Genomic DNA, 17,446 nt, shown 5'->3' on the forward strand with positions numbered 1-17,446 from the left:
AAGTTTTCCCCTTCTAAAGTGATCTCCCTGGGGTGTAACACACTTTTCCCAGCCTTCTCAGGGCATAGTGAACAGGCACATTGTCATGGTGAAGCAGCCACGAGTTGTCTTGCTGCAATTTTCGCCTCTTCTCACGCACTGAACGAAGCAAACACCGCAGGATCTCAGACATGTTCGTTGATCGCCTGGCCCACATTGAAGGGGAAAACTCGCAGTTTGTTGTTTGGGTTTGAAATCTCTCATTTGTAACACCAGTCTTGGAATGTTACTAACACACCTTGAATGAGGACATGATAAAAAAATGTTTAAGTAATACTTACTTGGTCTTAAAAAATAACCTAGATAAGATATAATGAGGTATAATGTATTGAAAAATTAAGCCAAAATGTAGAAGCAGTGTGTGAATAATGTACAACTTCAGCTGCAATAACATTGTATTTATTTTTTTTATTTTTTTATGACATTATCCCGCTCTCATATTGCAAAGACATTTTGTCCCACTCTACTTACTAGGTATTTAAGCAGCAGATATTGTTCATGTATAGCTCTTTCATGGTCCAGTCACAGTATATCAGTCAGCCATCACAACACCTGAAGTCTTTTCTTTTTTGCTTGGGTGCTTGGGATCATTGTCATGCTGAATTATTTGGGCCATGTGGTCTGACAAATAAGCCACATTTAACGAATCAACAAGACCCAACAAGTGATACATTTTCATTTAGTTTTGATGAACCATAGTCTGGCTTCCATTTCCAACACTGATTGTCTACACAGTAAGGTGATATCTGACATCGTAGCAGCACCAAGACAGATTGAGCAGAGTACTGGGGTGCCAGTTAAACTTATCTCTGACCAAGTAAAACAAATTGCAAGAATTCCTATCTCCAAAATAATCCATGTTATTTTTAAGAGCGCCTTTTGTTTTCTTTCCTTCCTGTTTTTACTTCCCATTGCAATATAAAATACATAAATGACAACTATTTGCTGAGTAATCAACTAAAATCAGCCTGTCAAGCCATACCATAAATAAAGGAACCTTGCTATAATAGAGTACTGCAACCATATACCCAACAAAAGGGTCCTGAAAAGGGATTACAATGGAAATAGCACAAAAATTGTGGACCAATACAAAACTCAACTGAATTGGGTGGATGTGGGGCAATGGCATCACATTTGACACATCTGGCTGCAAGTTAACATCTAAATTCCAGTGATGTGACTGATATTTCACAAACAACTGCTTCTGTGTTTTGGCCATGTCTTTGTCAATAAAAACAAGATGAGGTATAATGTGCTGTTATCTGATGTTATATGAAATAACCTAATTTTAAGACTTTGTAGGGACCGAGTGTTATTTTTACCTAGTCCAGATGGTTAAAACCTTAACTGAAATCTGTGCTGTACTTTCTATCGCACATCGTTTCTTTTCATACTTCTAATTTATCTAAGCTTTAATTTAAAGACAAATGGCATTTAATTTGTTTAAAGTGTGGATGTCATTATTATGTTCCAAAGCAAGTGGAAACGGAACATTTCTCAAGCCAACATATTAAATATTAATAATGAGTGAGCAGCAATGCAGGTTTAATGAAGTTGGAAGTTAAGGGGACATTTCTTGTTTCACTTGTTTACCAGAGATAAAGTCCTGGGCTGGTGCTTCCAGAACATATGGATACCCTGACCCTGGAGGACAGATAAACCATAGACCATAGTTATCACAAGCAGGTATGTGTGGTTGTACAACAAAACAGATAGCAAACATCCATCCATCCATCTATTTTCTTTTACCGCTTATCCTCACTAGGGTCGCGGGCACCCTGAACCGGTTGCCAGCCAATCGCAGGGCACATAGAAACAAACAACCATTCATAATTATGCGTTGTAGGTTGATTGAAGACTCGAAATTGCCCGTAGGTGTGAATGTGAGTGCGAATGGTTGTTCAGAATCAGAATCATCTTTATTTGCCAAGTATGTCCAAATAACACAAGTAATTTGTCTCCTGTAGTTGGAGCCGCTCTAGTACGACAACAGACAGTCAATTGACAGAGAACACTTTTGCGACATAAAGAAATTGACAAAAAACAGTCACTAAGCAATAAAGGGTTAATAGTTATCTGGTAATGCCGGTACATTTTTTATTTTTATTTTTTATTTTTATATGTGTGTCCTGCGATTGGCTGGCGACCAGTTCAACGTGTATCCCGCCTTTCGTCCGAAGATAGCTGGGATAGGCTAGCCTGAGTGTTGGCGTTAGTATACCCTACAATGTATCATGTGTCCAAACATCTCTCTACATCCACCTTCAATCCTTGCTTGATCCACCCTTCCAGTAGGATCAGGACAATGCTGATCTTCAGTATCAAAAAAGGTCAAAAACGTTTGCATGGTTTAAAGGGGTGTCCAAGGTATGAACATACATTTTCTTAGCAGCCCGCAGCATTGACTAAAATGAACATTTGACTCAGGGTTCTTTATAACCAGTATTAATATCAAACCTATGAACTAAAAGGCAATGTGTGTGGAACTAACCCAACTGACTTAATATTTGTTAATTAATATTTTATATAAAAATTAGATTTAGCATTGTTAAAATAGTTATTTTGGACTGTTTTATCACATCAAATGGTTTATATGTGCAAGTTTTAACTTGACTTCCTGTTTAAGCATGTACCCTTTTGTGTTGAACGGCACTCAGCATTTTGGCACAAAAGGTAACGTCACACGACACCGGTGAAAACGAAAGTAAAACGAGACGGCATGAGAAAGGCCCGGTTTTATCAAAGACACCCGAGAACCCACTGTCTAGTTGAAGCTACATACTGTATTATAATGGTATGGTAGTATACTTAAACAGTGCATTTTTATTCAAAATAACATTGAAAAAAATAATAATAATAATTGAAAAAAAATGCCACCTTTTATTTGTCCAACAGCTAGCACCGCAAGCTATAAAATGGAATTACACCTTAGACTCAGTTGGCAACTTGGGACATAAGTAAATGTCATCATCTAAAACTTCACAGCAAGCAGTCTTATGGGAGCATCTTGGCTCAACCTGATTTCATCGGATGACAAAATCAATGAAGCCAATGCTGTGGAGCAAAGATTCTCTCAATGCTGACACACAGCGTTATATACAGTATGGGATAGTGCCAGAACCACTTACGTAAAACACTTGACAACAACAGACCAAGATTAACACAGACATGCACATACACTCTGAAGTGGCACAAATATCGATCAGTGCCTTCTTACTTGCCTGATCGATTTGATTAAATTCCAAAACTTTCCCACACCTCAGTAATCAGCAAGCAATGACTGTGTGTGTGTGGGGGGGGGGGGGTATGCGTGTGTTACGTTCTCAAGTAAAGCTAGGGTTGGCATACAATAAGTAGGTAAGGGAGTGAATGGAAGAAACAACAAAGAGAGGGCATGAGCAGGGAGGTGGACTTTGGAGATGAGGAGAGAAAAAGAAAAAAAGCAAGTGATGATGAAAGATGAAAAGACGAAAGAAGAAGCTAAAGCAACTGTTAGTTGCCAGGCACCTGCATGTCTCCATAGCAACATCAGGCGCCACGTTGAGCTCCTACTGACATCACACCTGATGTGAAACACTGCTTGTGGATAAATGTGTGTGTCCTGAGAACCAATTAAATGAACGGGGGGAATGGAGAGAGAGAAAGAGAGCACACTGAGATGGAGGGAGAAAAAGATTCATCACCTTGGGCTGTATGTATGGGTGTGCCTGCGTGGCTACTATCATTTACTTCCGCTGCTCATGTCACAACTTTCCACATGCATTTCCAGCCCACCACCCGAAGGGACTTAAACAAAAAAATAGAGGTGACGCCACCTCACCCACAGTAACTCTAATAGACAATTATACAATGGCTGAAATAAGTATTAAACACGTCACCATTTTTCTCGAATATATTTCCAAAGGTGCTCTTGACATGAACATTTCTCCAGATGTTGGGAAGGACCCAAGTAATCCATACATACAAAGAAAGTAGAACAAATAAGATCAGAAATTAAGTTGTGTGTGATAATGTGAAATGACACAGGGAAAAATTATTGAACACGCCAACTGGTATTTATTTAATACTTTGTAAAAAAGCCTTTGTTTGCAATGACAGCTTCAAGATGCCTTCTGTATGGAGAAACTAGTTGCATGCGTTGCTCTGATGTGATTTTGGATCATTCCTCCACACAAGTAGTCTTCAAATATTGATGGTTCCGTGGGCTTCTTTTATGGACCTTGAGTTTCAGATCTTTCCATAGATTTTGGATTCGATTCAAGTCAGGTGAATTGCTTTATTTTATTTTATTTTTTCTTTGAAACCAGGAAACCAGTTTCCTTATCCTGATGCAATGTCCACCCTCGTTTCATTTTGATCATCTTCGTAGATGGCAGCAGATTTTTGTCAAGAATGTGATTTGCCCATTCATCCTTCCTTCAATAATGTGAAGGTTACCAGTCCCCTTTGCTGAAAAGCAGACCTACACCATCATGTTCCCATCTCCAAACTTCACTGTTGGTAAGGTGTTTTGAGGGTGATGTGAAGTGCCATTTCTCCTCCAAACGTGGTGTGCATTATGGCATCCAAACAGTTCAATTTTGCTCTCATCCGGCCAGACTATTTTCTCCCAGTATTTAACTGGGTTGTCCGAATGTTGTTCAGCAAACTTGAAACGAGCTTTGATATGCTTTTTTTTTCAGCAATGGGTTCTTGCGTGGTGAGCGTGCATACAGGCCATGGCAGCGGCGTGCATTACTCACCGTTTTCCTTGTGACAACAGTACCTGCTAATTCCAGGTCTTTCTGAAGCTCTCCACATGTGCTCCTTGGCTCTTTGGCAACTCTTCTGATTATTCTTTGCACTACCCTCTCAGAAATCTTGCGAGTAGCACCTGATTTCCACTTACGTATTACGGCCCCAACTGTGCTCACTGGAACGATCAGAAGCTTAGATATGTGCCTGTAACCAATGCCATGGTTATGTTTCGCAACAATTAGTTTGCGTTGGTCTTGAGACAGCTTTCTGCTCTTACCCATTATGAGATGTGCCTTGACTCACACCTTTGCAATGAAACCTTTTTGTAGGCCATCAATTAGGACTGAACCATCTGATATTCATTTGCACTGACAAGGAGCTGGATTGATGTTTGATTATTGATATATTTTAGGTGTTGCCTTGGGTTTCCATGCCTTTTTGCACCTCCCTTTCTTCACGTGTTCAATACTTTTTGTCATTTCACATTTTTACACACAACTTAATTTCTGAGCTTACTTGTTCTACTTTTTTTTATGTATGGGTTTACTTGGGTTGTTCCCAACATCTGGTGAAATTTTCAGGTGAATAGCACTTTTGCAAGTATATTTAGTGAGAAGAATGGTGAAGTGTTAAATACTTATTTCAGCTGCTGTAATTATTACAAAATGGATACTTCAAATGCTTTCCAAAATCATTCAAACCAATGGAAGATTTAATATATGGTGGTGAATTAATGCATTGATTGAATTACAGATGGAAGAAAAGATAAGCGGAAGAGGCCAACCATATGGATGTAGATTTGCTTTGGCAAATGCTGATAAAGCAAAGAAATAAATATTTGACGAGTTTGTAAATGCTTTGTGTATTAGGTGCTGGAATTCAGGCAGAGGCAAAATTAACCAAAAGATTTGCATACTTCAGCTACTTTTTGCTATATCCCCTATATTTTGCACTTAAACTCTTCAAAACGATGAGACACAGCAACAGCACAACCCAATTAAGTTGAGATGTTGCTTAAAACGTGAACTAGAATACAATGATTTGCAAATCCTTTTCAACCTATATGCAATTGAATACACTACAAAAACGTTATTATACGTTAACGTTATAAACATTTTATTTATTTATTTTTTTCAAATATTCTCTTATTTTGAATTTGATGCCTGAAACATGGTCCAGAAATACTGGAACAGGGGCAACAAAAGACTGGCAATGTTGAGGAAAGCTACAAAAAATAAATACATTTTAAAAAACCTGTTTGGAACATTCCACAGGTGACCAAACAAACAGGTGAGTGTCACGATTGTGATATCTGTTGTTGACCAATACTGGCCACTCATGCCAGAGTAGCATCTGCCCCACTTGCACACTGACTGAAGAGTATTTGCAACATTTGCACAATCAACATTGTCCCAGATTATCGCGCAACTAGTCACTTTAAACTGCATACACTCCTTGAAGTCTCGGCACCCTTTGCACAATGGTCATTGCACCGGACTATTGCTATATTAGTCATTCAAACTGCTCTAAGTGCTAGAGGACTCGGCATCTTTTTGCACAATTGTCAAAAATAAATAAATAAATAAATAAAATAAATTTAAAAAGGGCTGGGATAGGCTCCAGCAGGCCCGCGACCCTTATGCGGATAAGCGTCTCAGAAAATGGATGGATGGATGGAGGTGAAAAACTAATGTGGCCGGAGAGGAATAAGAGTAAAATGGATCATCATGTACCCAAACAGGGGAGGGTTTTGGTGAAGGGAGATGATGGAAATATTTTTCTCTCCATTTTAATTTGAACAAATTTAACAGTTTCAAATCTTTTAGTCTTACAAATAATATTTGTTCTTTTTCCTAGTCAGTTTCCACTGAGAGCTCTTATTAAAAGCACACATAATATGTGAAACGCCATTATGAACCAAAACAAAGGTTTTGAACAAACACAACCTCAGAAACGGTTCAGTTAAGATTTTTTAAATTAAACTATGTACTGTAAAATTGTTTGAGACTTCACTGTTGTGTCAAGATGCCGAACAGAAAAGGGGAAACTCAAACTTTATTTTTCTTAGTTTCAGCACTTTATTTGGACACACATAACTTTTTATTTTAATTTACTTGCTCTTATTGTGAAATCCAGCACTACTTATATTTAGTAAATGAGAGAACATTACACAGTTGTGCTCACATGTTTGATTACCAGAGCAGAATTTGTAAGATGTGTTCAATTGAATATAGGTTGAAAAGGATTTGCAAATCATTGTATTCTGTTTATATTTAGATTTTACACAATGTTCCACCTTCATTGAATTGAGGTTTATAAATCATGCTCCTTATTTCAAGCATCCACTGAATGCAATGAAGTGAGATTGTGGCAATGAAGAACAAGAAAAATCAGAAAACTCTTATGGACAAAAGACATCCATTACAGACAGAAAGTAAAATATAGGGAAAAAAATGCATTTTCTACACTTCCACTTTTCTATGTCTGTGGGATTTTGGGCCATTCATCTAGGACAATTGCTAAGTCAGAGGCCTGAGACAGGGCTTGACTCAAAATATTGGTTGTCGTTCATCCAAAGGGGATTTGAAGGGTCAGGGCTATGTGCAGGCCAGTCAAGTTCTTCCGCACCAAACCCATTTAACCAAACTATGCTCCAAGATGTTTTGGTAAGCGGATGCATTCAGATTCAGTCTGGGGGTGAAACTATGGTCTTTCTCAGCCTCTATTAGTCAAGAGATGTTTCCCTTTTTTTTCTTCCATCATATGACATAATGTGAAACTAAACATGGGAACTAGTTAACAGGTTATAATGATGGTAGTTAGAACAGTTTGACAAAGTGCCATTGAACGAATGAGAAACTCTACAGCGCAATGCTGCGCCCTGTTGGCCAACCAGTATAACAGGCATACGAGGGGATTTTTACTGCAGGCCTCAAAACAGCCTGGGAAAACTACATCCATCCATCCATTTTCAGTACTGCTTATCCTCACTTTTGTTGCCCACGTATAAATAGTATACATGTCTACACTCCCTTTCAGATTTCGGTTTTGCATGTGAAGACTGCATTTATACTTGTTGGAGAGGTAACTAACATGAAAACGACGGAGCCATCTATTTGTGGGAAAGAAAAACATGAAACCGAGAGAAGCTGGAAAATTAAACACTGTAACCATTTGGAATAGACTGGAGAAAAAAGAAACCAGTGGTTTCTAGGTAGCAGACACTCTACGGGTAGACCATGGAAAACAACATCAGAGACATTGTGAGAGCAGTAAAAATGTCCCCACAGCAACTTTTTATTGACATCAGCAACGATCTCGAGCAGTGTTGGGCAAACAAGGGTCCGCGGGTCACATCCGGCCCGTTGATCATTTCAATCCGGCTCGCCAAAGATTGATACAGAATCGTACAAATCATCAAAATCATGACTACATTCATTTGACCTTGTCCTGTAATGCCGAGTGGTTCCATCAGGTAGCGCAGTAGCTACAGTGATGCATTGACTTGACTTTGGCTGTTCTGTTTTTACTCTGCTACTGCGCTGAACCCTTCTTCAACCATGAGTGGGCCAAAGAAAAGAAAAGTCAACAGTGAGTGCCGAGTGTTTAATATAGAATGGACTACAAAATACTTTTTCACTGAAGTCCGGTCAAAGGCTGCATGTCTAATTTGTTAAGAAACCATTGCGGTTTTAGAGGAATATAACATCAACCGTCACTTTTATACCAAGCATGTCGATTATGCTAACAGCCAATCAATGCAGGAACTGATGGCTACGGCTCAGCGGTTAAAATCAAGCTTGCAGGCTCAGCAAAATACCTTTATTTGACACACTGCCATCCAAGATACAGTCACACAAGACCCTGAAACAGCGCCAACGGGAGCTGCAGATGGAACTGATTGATCTCCAATGTGATACTGCCTTAAAAGAGAAGTTCAACTATCAAAATGGATGCCTTTTATGCTTCATTAGGCGCAGACAAATTTCCAAAAATCTGGAAGATGGCCCAGAGGATGCTGGTGGTGTTTGGCTATACATGTGTGTGTGAACAGAGTTTTAGTGTGATGAACACCAACAAAACATCCTACAGATTCCAGCTGAGTGATGAACACCGCAGATGTGTTCTGAGAATTTCCACAACAAAACTAACACCAGACTTTGATGCACTGGTAAAAAAAGGTGATCAACAAAACAACACTGTTCCCATTAAAAGTAAATCTAAGTATTAACACTAAAATGCCTTTTCTTTTTTTATATGTAAGCATCTGGTCCTGGCTTGGCCCGCCTGTCAAATTTTCAAAGTCAATGTGGCCCCTGAGCCAAAAGGTTTGCCCACCCCTGATCTAGCGTGTAGGTGTGAAGGAATCACAATCTACTTTTTACTGAAAACTTCATAAACAAAAGTATAAAGGCTTCCACAAGATACACATCACTAATTCGCAAAAATAATCGAAACGTCAGGCTGTAATATGTCAAAAAGGACAGAGACGCAGGTAAAAAATTCTTGACAAAAATTAAACCAGCGAGTAGCGAGAGCACGCAGCGGTGGGAAAGAAAATGCAGCAGTGAGTGTCCAAACGGTTCTAACAGAGCTAAGGGAGACAAGTGGGAGGGTTACTTACCCTCCCTTCGCGGTAAGCTTTCCACACCATTTGAGGGTTTGCGGCTAAAGCAGTTCCTCGTGGTATCTCAAGGGAGCCTTCGGGGAAACGTGTCACTGGTCCCCAGCAGTTTCCCGGAGCAGCGAGAACAAGCAAAGGTGGGAATGAAAGCAGAGCGCAGCGATCGGAGCGGAGAGAACAAATAGCAGCGATGAACTTGAGAGCTGTGTGGATGGCAGGACACAGCTCACAAATATTACACTGATGCAGTCCAACAAAAAATAAAACTGAAAAACAAAACTGAAAGCAGTCTGTGACTTGTAACAAGTTTCTTTCTTAAGCGTGAGAGAGTACAAAGTTGGGAATATATGATTTTTAAACCCATTTTTATGGGCCAAATTGTAGACTAAATTCAAGTTGATGGGTGTGGGCTTCTCCACTTCTCCGTAGACACGCCCCTTGTGTATTTAACCGTTTTGCTTCCGCCATCTCACGCTCTCCTCTTCTCAACTTCATGCTGAAAGTTACCTAAGCCCGTGGCTCTGACGTGCTGCACAAGCCCTCCACCCTCCCCTTTTCTTTTTTCTTTGTTGTGTGACCATGGCGCACAAGCGACCGTGGACCACGACGGCGGCGCTGTCCGAAGCCTGCCTTGCGGCTTCGACCTTGATCTGTCCGCAGGGCCCCCAGGTAGTCACTTCTGCCACTCTTAATAGTTAACACCTGCAGTTGATAGCAAGAGCGAGGCCCTCAACAAGTTCAAACGGCAGGAAAGGTTACAAGCTCACCCCCAACAAGACAACAACTTTCTTTTTGCACCTCTTTGGTTTTTACTTTTTGTGCATCATCTTCTTCAACTAAACCTGCCTCCGTTCCTCCTGAGACAACTGAGAAAGAACCAACTCGGTGACCTACGTCATGAGTAAAACATTGCAGTGATGAATGGAAAGTACAAATTGGTGCATAGTAATCTGGGGTTTAAATTAGCGAGCTCACACGAGTCCCAACTTTGCTCTATTACTATGATTCAACTCATTTCACGCTCATTTTGAGTCCAGCCACACACTATGTCCTATTTTTCTTTACATATGCCTATTTTTTCTTTCTATTACCATTATTATTATTTTCTTTTTGTAGTAAAATCCCTCTGCATTGTTTCCCTGTAGTTTTCCCTTGTAGATTTAATTAAACTTTCTATAAAATTCCACTTCCTGTTTCATCCTTTGTGTGTTTGAGTGAGACAGTGAAACCGCTGTAATCGAGAACTCTTATTTTTATTCATGTAGCAGCCTTCAAGATAACAGCGATTTTCAAAATGTTGTCAAGAACATTACCACAGGACAGTTACTGCAGTATATTGTGTAATAGGATAAAAATATTTCTGCATACTGTTCACTTGCACTACATAATCATTACTCTGTAATCGTTAATAAATTATGGCTTCAATATTTATTTTAATGTTTTTATTGCATCAACCTTGTAATGGCGGCAGCAGTTGCAGCCTGACTCATATCAATCAAGTAAATGAGATTTTGACGTGCCATCGTCATAAAAATGTGTAAATGGATTAATTTGCTTTTACCAATTCTGTTTTCAACTCTGGTAAAAAAATAAATAAATAATTCATTAAAAAGTAAAAATAAATAAAAATAGCTAGTCTATTAAATCAGATGAATCAGATCTCAGAAGTCAATTAAAACTCAGCACCTAATTTTGCGAACAAACAAATAACCTGCTGATAGATTGCACAGGATAGTTTATGCATGGACAACAGCTTTGGTTCCTATTTTGCGAATGTACTTATACAGATGCCTTCTCTTGCCTGTTATTGATATTATATTTATATTTCCTGATGCAGATTCCCCCATTGTGGGACTTCTTCTTATCTTCTATTATAAATATTTATTGATAATAATAATAATAATATACTTGATAATAATAATAATATACTTGATTAGTGACGTCCAATGCGTTGACACCAGACACCAGTAATAAAATAGCATGCCCCAAGTAGCTGTTCAATGATGTTCCTGTCGCACTCTCTTTTTTTTAACAATATAGTGTTTATTTCATTAAATGAATTTATGACACAGCGTCATAATGTCAGGCGCTGGACTTCCCCCCCCCCCCCCCCCCCCCCAATATCTGGAACAATCGGTGTTATGGCTGTAACGAGTCAGCGTTCAGTGATTCCCATAACAAAATATGGACGTTCCATCACATTTGACAGCTCTGCTGAGGAAGAAAAAATATCTGACATTGAATAAGTCCTCCTTACCAGTACTTGGCGCTACACTGCACTGCAAGAATGAATACTCGCACTGGTATCGGTCGGAAAAAAAGCAATATCGACCATCCCTAATTAAGAGGAAAGCCAAAAGAGATACTAGTAAATGCTGTCAGAGAAGGAAAACTGATATCTGAAGAACTTAGACTGCTCAGAATGTCCTACAGTACAAAATAGTACAGATTAAAAAAATACCAACAAACTATTTGTAACCCTTCATATTAACAGAAAGTTAAGTGATACAGATGATGACCAAGTTAGCACACAGGCTAGTGATGTGAGTACTAGACTTTATTTTTTTTTTAGTACTAGATCAGTGGATCTGATCGGCCTGATCAGTATCGGCCGATAATTAGCATTTTATGCTTATTGGCTGATCGGCTTTATTGTCATAATTCGCCGATCCGATCAATGACGTCATTGATCGGCTCCGCAAAAGACATTTACTCCATGTTGCCGTCGTGTACAGTATATTCGAACCCAAAAGCTAGTTTATTTTTAGCCTTGTCACGTGTCTTTTGACGTAGCATTGTAAATATCTGATCACCAATAAAGTTATTTTTTTTTTAAAACATGTTGGCGGTGTGGGACAGACAACACGAAATGCGTGGATCAGACTACAAGACAAATTTGGTCTTTCACGATTGCACTATGTCAGACAACTGCAATAAAATCTTGCATTCCGATACCACCGCATCCCGTCCTTTACGATCACTGGGCTTCATCTTGTCAACTTAAACGCGACCAGATACACTCATTACCATGGCGACGACAACAATAACGGATCGTGCCGTGTGTTTATAAGAACAAAATGGGGAAAAACGCGTGTTGGTGGTGACCGGTCCTCGGGAGAGGACATTCGTCTAAGGCTTGCTTGAGGTAGGTTCACGTAGTTTTAATATGATACGGCTTGGAAACAGGGAACAAAATGTTATGTAGCCTAGCAAGCTAGTGCTAGCACTAACGGTTGTACGTAAACATGCTGGCGTTCTGTTGAATCATGCTCTAAAGCTTTGGTGTGTGTGAAGTAATTTAATTGCAATAAAGTAATTCAACTGCAGTAAGTTGGCTCCTATTTATGTCATGTTGTAATGTCGGTTTAACCTGCATGATTAGAATACACGATCTGACTAGAGCAGTGATTTCCAACCTTAATGGAGCCAAGTAACATAATTTACAATTGAAAAATCTCACGGCACACCAACAAACAAAAATGTCACAAAACGTGGATACATTAATTACTTTATTTACTTCCTCCCATCTAATAGAAGACCATTCCTTTGTTTTGTCTGTCACTATGCCTCACTGGCATAAATATAGGAACAAATTGTATATATAATTTTTTTGAGCAATTAAGTACACAAGTATATACAGTAAATGAACAGGTCATTCCTCCATCTTGTGATTGGATCTGTGATCAGTTATCGTTTTTTTTTTTTTTTTTTTTTTTTTTTTTTTTTTATAAACTCGCTGATCGGCCCCAAAAATCCTCATCGTGTAAAGCCTAGTGAGTACATCAGTATCTTTGCATTAGTGCAGCTATGTTTGCATTGGCTGGTCTGACTGTCCCTGGACTGGATTCATCTTGATATGCTCATGTTTCTATAAAAGAACCAGTAATATACTGTAGGTATTCTGTAACAAAAAAACAATATTGAAATTGTATAAAAAAATTTTTACAACTAATTACAGTCACCACCTTGACATAATAGACATTTATTATTTTTTTTATTGATTGAATATAGTTTTTCCATTAACGTGAATTTTGTGCTGTAGCTTTTGGCTCCTCCCATCAGGGGTAATTTGTTTGGCACAGTTTTTACGCTGGATGCACTTCCAGAAGCAACACGGCTATTTTTCAAAACCAATTAAATACAACTCTAACAACTGTCATTTCTCTGTTACTCAACAGGCCTATATAGGACTAATGTGTAACATATCTTTTTCTGTACTAACCATTAGTTCTATTTCTAACACTTACTGCGACATTTGGCACAGCGTCCTTTGTCATATTCCAGCAGGTCCAAGTTTCGGCTTCGCTCACTGACCGAACGCCTCTGCCCACTCTCCCTCAGTCGAGCTGCCTCTTCTTTAGCGTACACCCCCAGCTCCTGGGTGTAGCGCCCATACATCTGGAAAAAGTAATAATAAAATTAAATATACAATAGATGTAAGACACAGATTGTTGTACAGTGGGAAAAATCTATATTCTAAAAATGTGCCAAAAATATAAGGATAACTTGGTGACAAGGATCGTTCACTTACCTAATTAAACAAATTCCCATAAATGTGTGAGTTCATTACAAAAGCAAGTATGGAGCACGAAAGACAAATAGTGTGCCACTTTGCTGCTTTGGGTAAGTATAGAAAGGGACCAGAGAAAATTACTAGAGAGACCTGTGAACCATTAGAAATAATGCCTTATCTAGGGGTCAAAGGTCAGCATACGGGGCAGTAAAAGCACACATAGGCCTACAATCAGTCCCAAATTACGCACAGCCTTTAAAAATACACAGAGTACAAAACTCATTAAGTCAGCAAAGTAATAGACAGGAAGTACCAAGTTGAGCCCTCCAACTAGGCCACCCCTCCTGCCTTATTGCTAGTAGCCAGGAAGAGGGGCACGAGTCACAACAACAGAATGAAAGCTATTCAAAAAGGTCAAACAAGGTGACTGAGGCTGATTTCAGCAGCATGAGACTTGCTGAGGTTTGATATAAACACAGAAAATGTCACCACTTTCGGAGAATGTTTTCTAAGCCTTTGTGATGTATATAAATATGCAGTTAGATTTGAGACACAAAATTAATCAAGACTTTTGTCCCAAAAAATTCTTTACATCATTGCTACAAAATTTTAACATTGGCCGCTACTCCTTCTTCGGTCTAGCAGATTGAACTGAGTTATGTTGTAAACTGGTTTCAGTAAAAGAAAAAAATGTGAATGAATTGTGCTCTCTTCTAGTTGATGAAACAGGTACTTATCCCTATTTGCAAGCCTGTTTGGCAACTAGAGATACAATGGAACAGGAAACTGGCGATCCGCAAGCCTCACTCATGGGATGCCATGTGAATCAGGTCTTGTATCGATTCAACCACCAATAGGGGGCGCTACGAACGCTTGACAAGCTTAGCAGCTGCCCACAGCCTGCGAGCAAGAACACCATTTCCTGGAACCTCGGTTAAGAACAAGATTTTCAAACAAAAATGCTATGCTTAGGTTCAAAAACAGTCAGTCGTGGTTTCTTTCACACAGCATAGTTTTTCCGCTGCATGAATCAGTATTTCAGGTATCTTTTTTTTGTTTTCTTTTTTTTTGTACTTCGTACACGTGTGGATCAAATCTGCATTACGTTTGTCTCAAAAATAAATGCACGTGCCCGCTAATCCACAAGCGCACCTTCCACAATTCACAAGCAAAATTGTATACTTACAAATGATAAGTCATGATATATGCACACACAACATTAAAAAACGTGTAAATCGTGGATATATTTGTGGATTTGAAAAACACGTGCAAACTATTTATGGATTTGGAAAAACATGTGTGAATCACAGATATATTTGTGGATTTGAAAAACGTGCAAATAATTTTGAGACATACTGTATCGCTACACTACAGTAAAGCATCACTTAAGAAAACTAAAACCTACCAGTGCTTAACACCATTTTTTCAGTGCCAAGCCAAACAAATATGCACAAAAAAAGGATATGAATCAAATAACGCTGACCACAGGCGGATTCTTGTGTGTGCACATGCCAAAGTGAGCAAGCAAGAGTGAGAGATAGAGAAATCCCTGCAGGTCAAGGAATTGACCCCAAATAACCCAGTCTCCCACTTCAGCTAATGAGTTCCTTCACAAAGGATGCGCGTATACTATTGTGTGTGTACTTTTGTGTGTGGAAATACAGCACACAGTAGTTTTTGCAGACAAATAGGTTGTAAAGAACTTTGACAAAAAAGCTGTCGCATTTCTGTCATCAAGCAAATACTATTTTGACCAAAAAACATCTTTAACAATCAAGTGTGTGTGTAAGCCCTTTTCCCCTTGATCATCTTAACAAATTTGTCATCCATTTGACTTGTACATTGGATAATTTATGCCTGCATCTCAGAGAATTGCATTTTAGAGTTGCTGTTTCAAGTAGAGGTGGGAATCGAAAACTGGTTGATACTTAGAACCAGATCCAATTGACAGATTCCAATGGAATTAGGGCTGCAACTATAGATTATTTTAATAATTGATTAATCTGTCAATTAGTTTTTCGATTAATTGGATTTTAAAAAATTATGTTTCCATCTCTTTATTCAAAAACAGGACATTATTTCAAATTGGCAGTGCAGAAAAGTGCACAAAATGGTTGCTGCATAAGCATCCAATAGCTCTTAAAGTAATAATTTATTATTTCCCAAAAAATGTTGAGGTTAAATAGCTTTACAATAAATAGTAGGCTCAGGAACACTTCAGAAAACCAATGTCAGTAAACACAGTTCGGCGCTACATCTGTAAGTGCAACTTGAAACTCTACGATGCAACGCAAAAGCCATTTATCAACAACACCCAGAAACGCCGCCAGCTTCTCTGGGCACGAGCTCATCTAAGATGGACTGATGCAAAGTGGAAAAGTGTTCTGTGGTCCGACGAGTCAACATTTCAAATAGTTTTTGGAAATTGTGGACGTCGTGTCCTCCGGGCCAGAGGAAAAGAACCATCCGGACGGTTATGGACGCAAAGTTCAAAAGCCAGCATCTGTGATGTTATGGGGCTGTGTTAGTGCCAATGGCATGGGTAACTTACACATCTGTGAAGGCACCGTTAATACTGAAAGGTACATACAGGTTTTGGAGAAACATATGCTGCCATCCAAGGAACATCTTTTCATGGATGCCCCTGCTTATTTCAGCAAGACAATGTCAAACCACATTCTGCACGTTACAACAGCGTGGCTTCGTAGTAAAAGAGTCCGGGTACTAGACTGGCCTGCCTGCAGTCCAGACCTGTCTCCCATTGAAAATGTGTGGCGCATTATACAGCGTAAAATACGACAACGGAGACCCCGGACTGTTGAATAGCTGAAGCTGTACATCAAGCAAGAATGGGAAAGAATTCCACCTAGCTTCAACAATTAGTGTCCTCAGTTCCTAAACATTTATTGAATGTTCTTAAAAGAAAAGGTGATGTCACACAGTGGTAAACATGAGCCTGTCCGAACTTTTTGGGAACATGTTGCAGCCATAAAATTCTAAGTTAATGATTATTTCCTAAAAACAATAATACAATGATTTGCAAATCATTGTATTCTGTTTTTATTTATGTTTAACACAACGTCCCAACTTCATTAGAATTGGGGTTGTATTAATCTGTGACACAACACCTCAATTGAACTCAAGTCATCTGGAGACACTACTAGATATAACTGTGTGCTTGTATGATTTAACACTAAATGTTTCTTGAAACGTCCCTTTTTTGATGATGATTGAAGATAGAGGAAAACGTTTTCCCTTGCCCGGACACGGGTCACTGGGAGCCAGGCCTGGAGGTGGGGCTCAAAGGGGAGCGCCTGGTGGCCGGGCCAGCACCCATGGGGCCCGGCTGGGCGCAGCCCGAAAGGGTAACATGGATCCCCCTTCCCATGGGCCCACCACCTGTGGGAAGGGCCATAGGGGTCGGGTGAATTGTGAGCTAGGCGGTGACCGAAGGCGATCAGATCCCCAGCTACAGAAGCTGGCTCTAGGCACGTGGAACGTCACCTCTTTGGCAGGGAAGGAGCCAGAGCTGG

At 39.4% G+C, this 17,446-nt stretch overlaps 1 protein-coding gene across 1 annotated transcript in view; it reads right to left on the reverse strand.

Moving 5' to 3' along the window:
* Positions 1-17,446, reverse strand: part of LOC133482243 (chloride channel protein 2-like) — a 122,515-nt gene that overhangs the window by 74,040 nt on the left and 31,029 nt on the right. Inside the window, 1 exon segment of the mRNA XM_061782177.1 lies at positions 13,648-13,798. Within this exon segment, the coding sequence (XP_061638161.1) occupies positions 13,648-13,798 (151 nt within the window).

The sequence above is a fragment of the Phyllopteryx taeniolatus genome, chromosome 8, assembly GCF_024500385.1.
Source record: "Phyllopteryx taeniolatus isolate TA_2022b chromosome 8, UOR_Ptae_1.2, whole genome shotgun sequence".
NCBI classification, from domain to species: domain Eukaryota; kingdom Metazoa; phylum Chordata; class Actinopteri; order Syngnathiformes; family Syngnathidae; genus Phyllopteryx; species Phyllopteryx taeniolatus.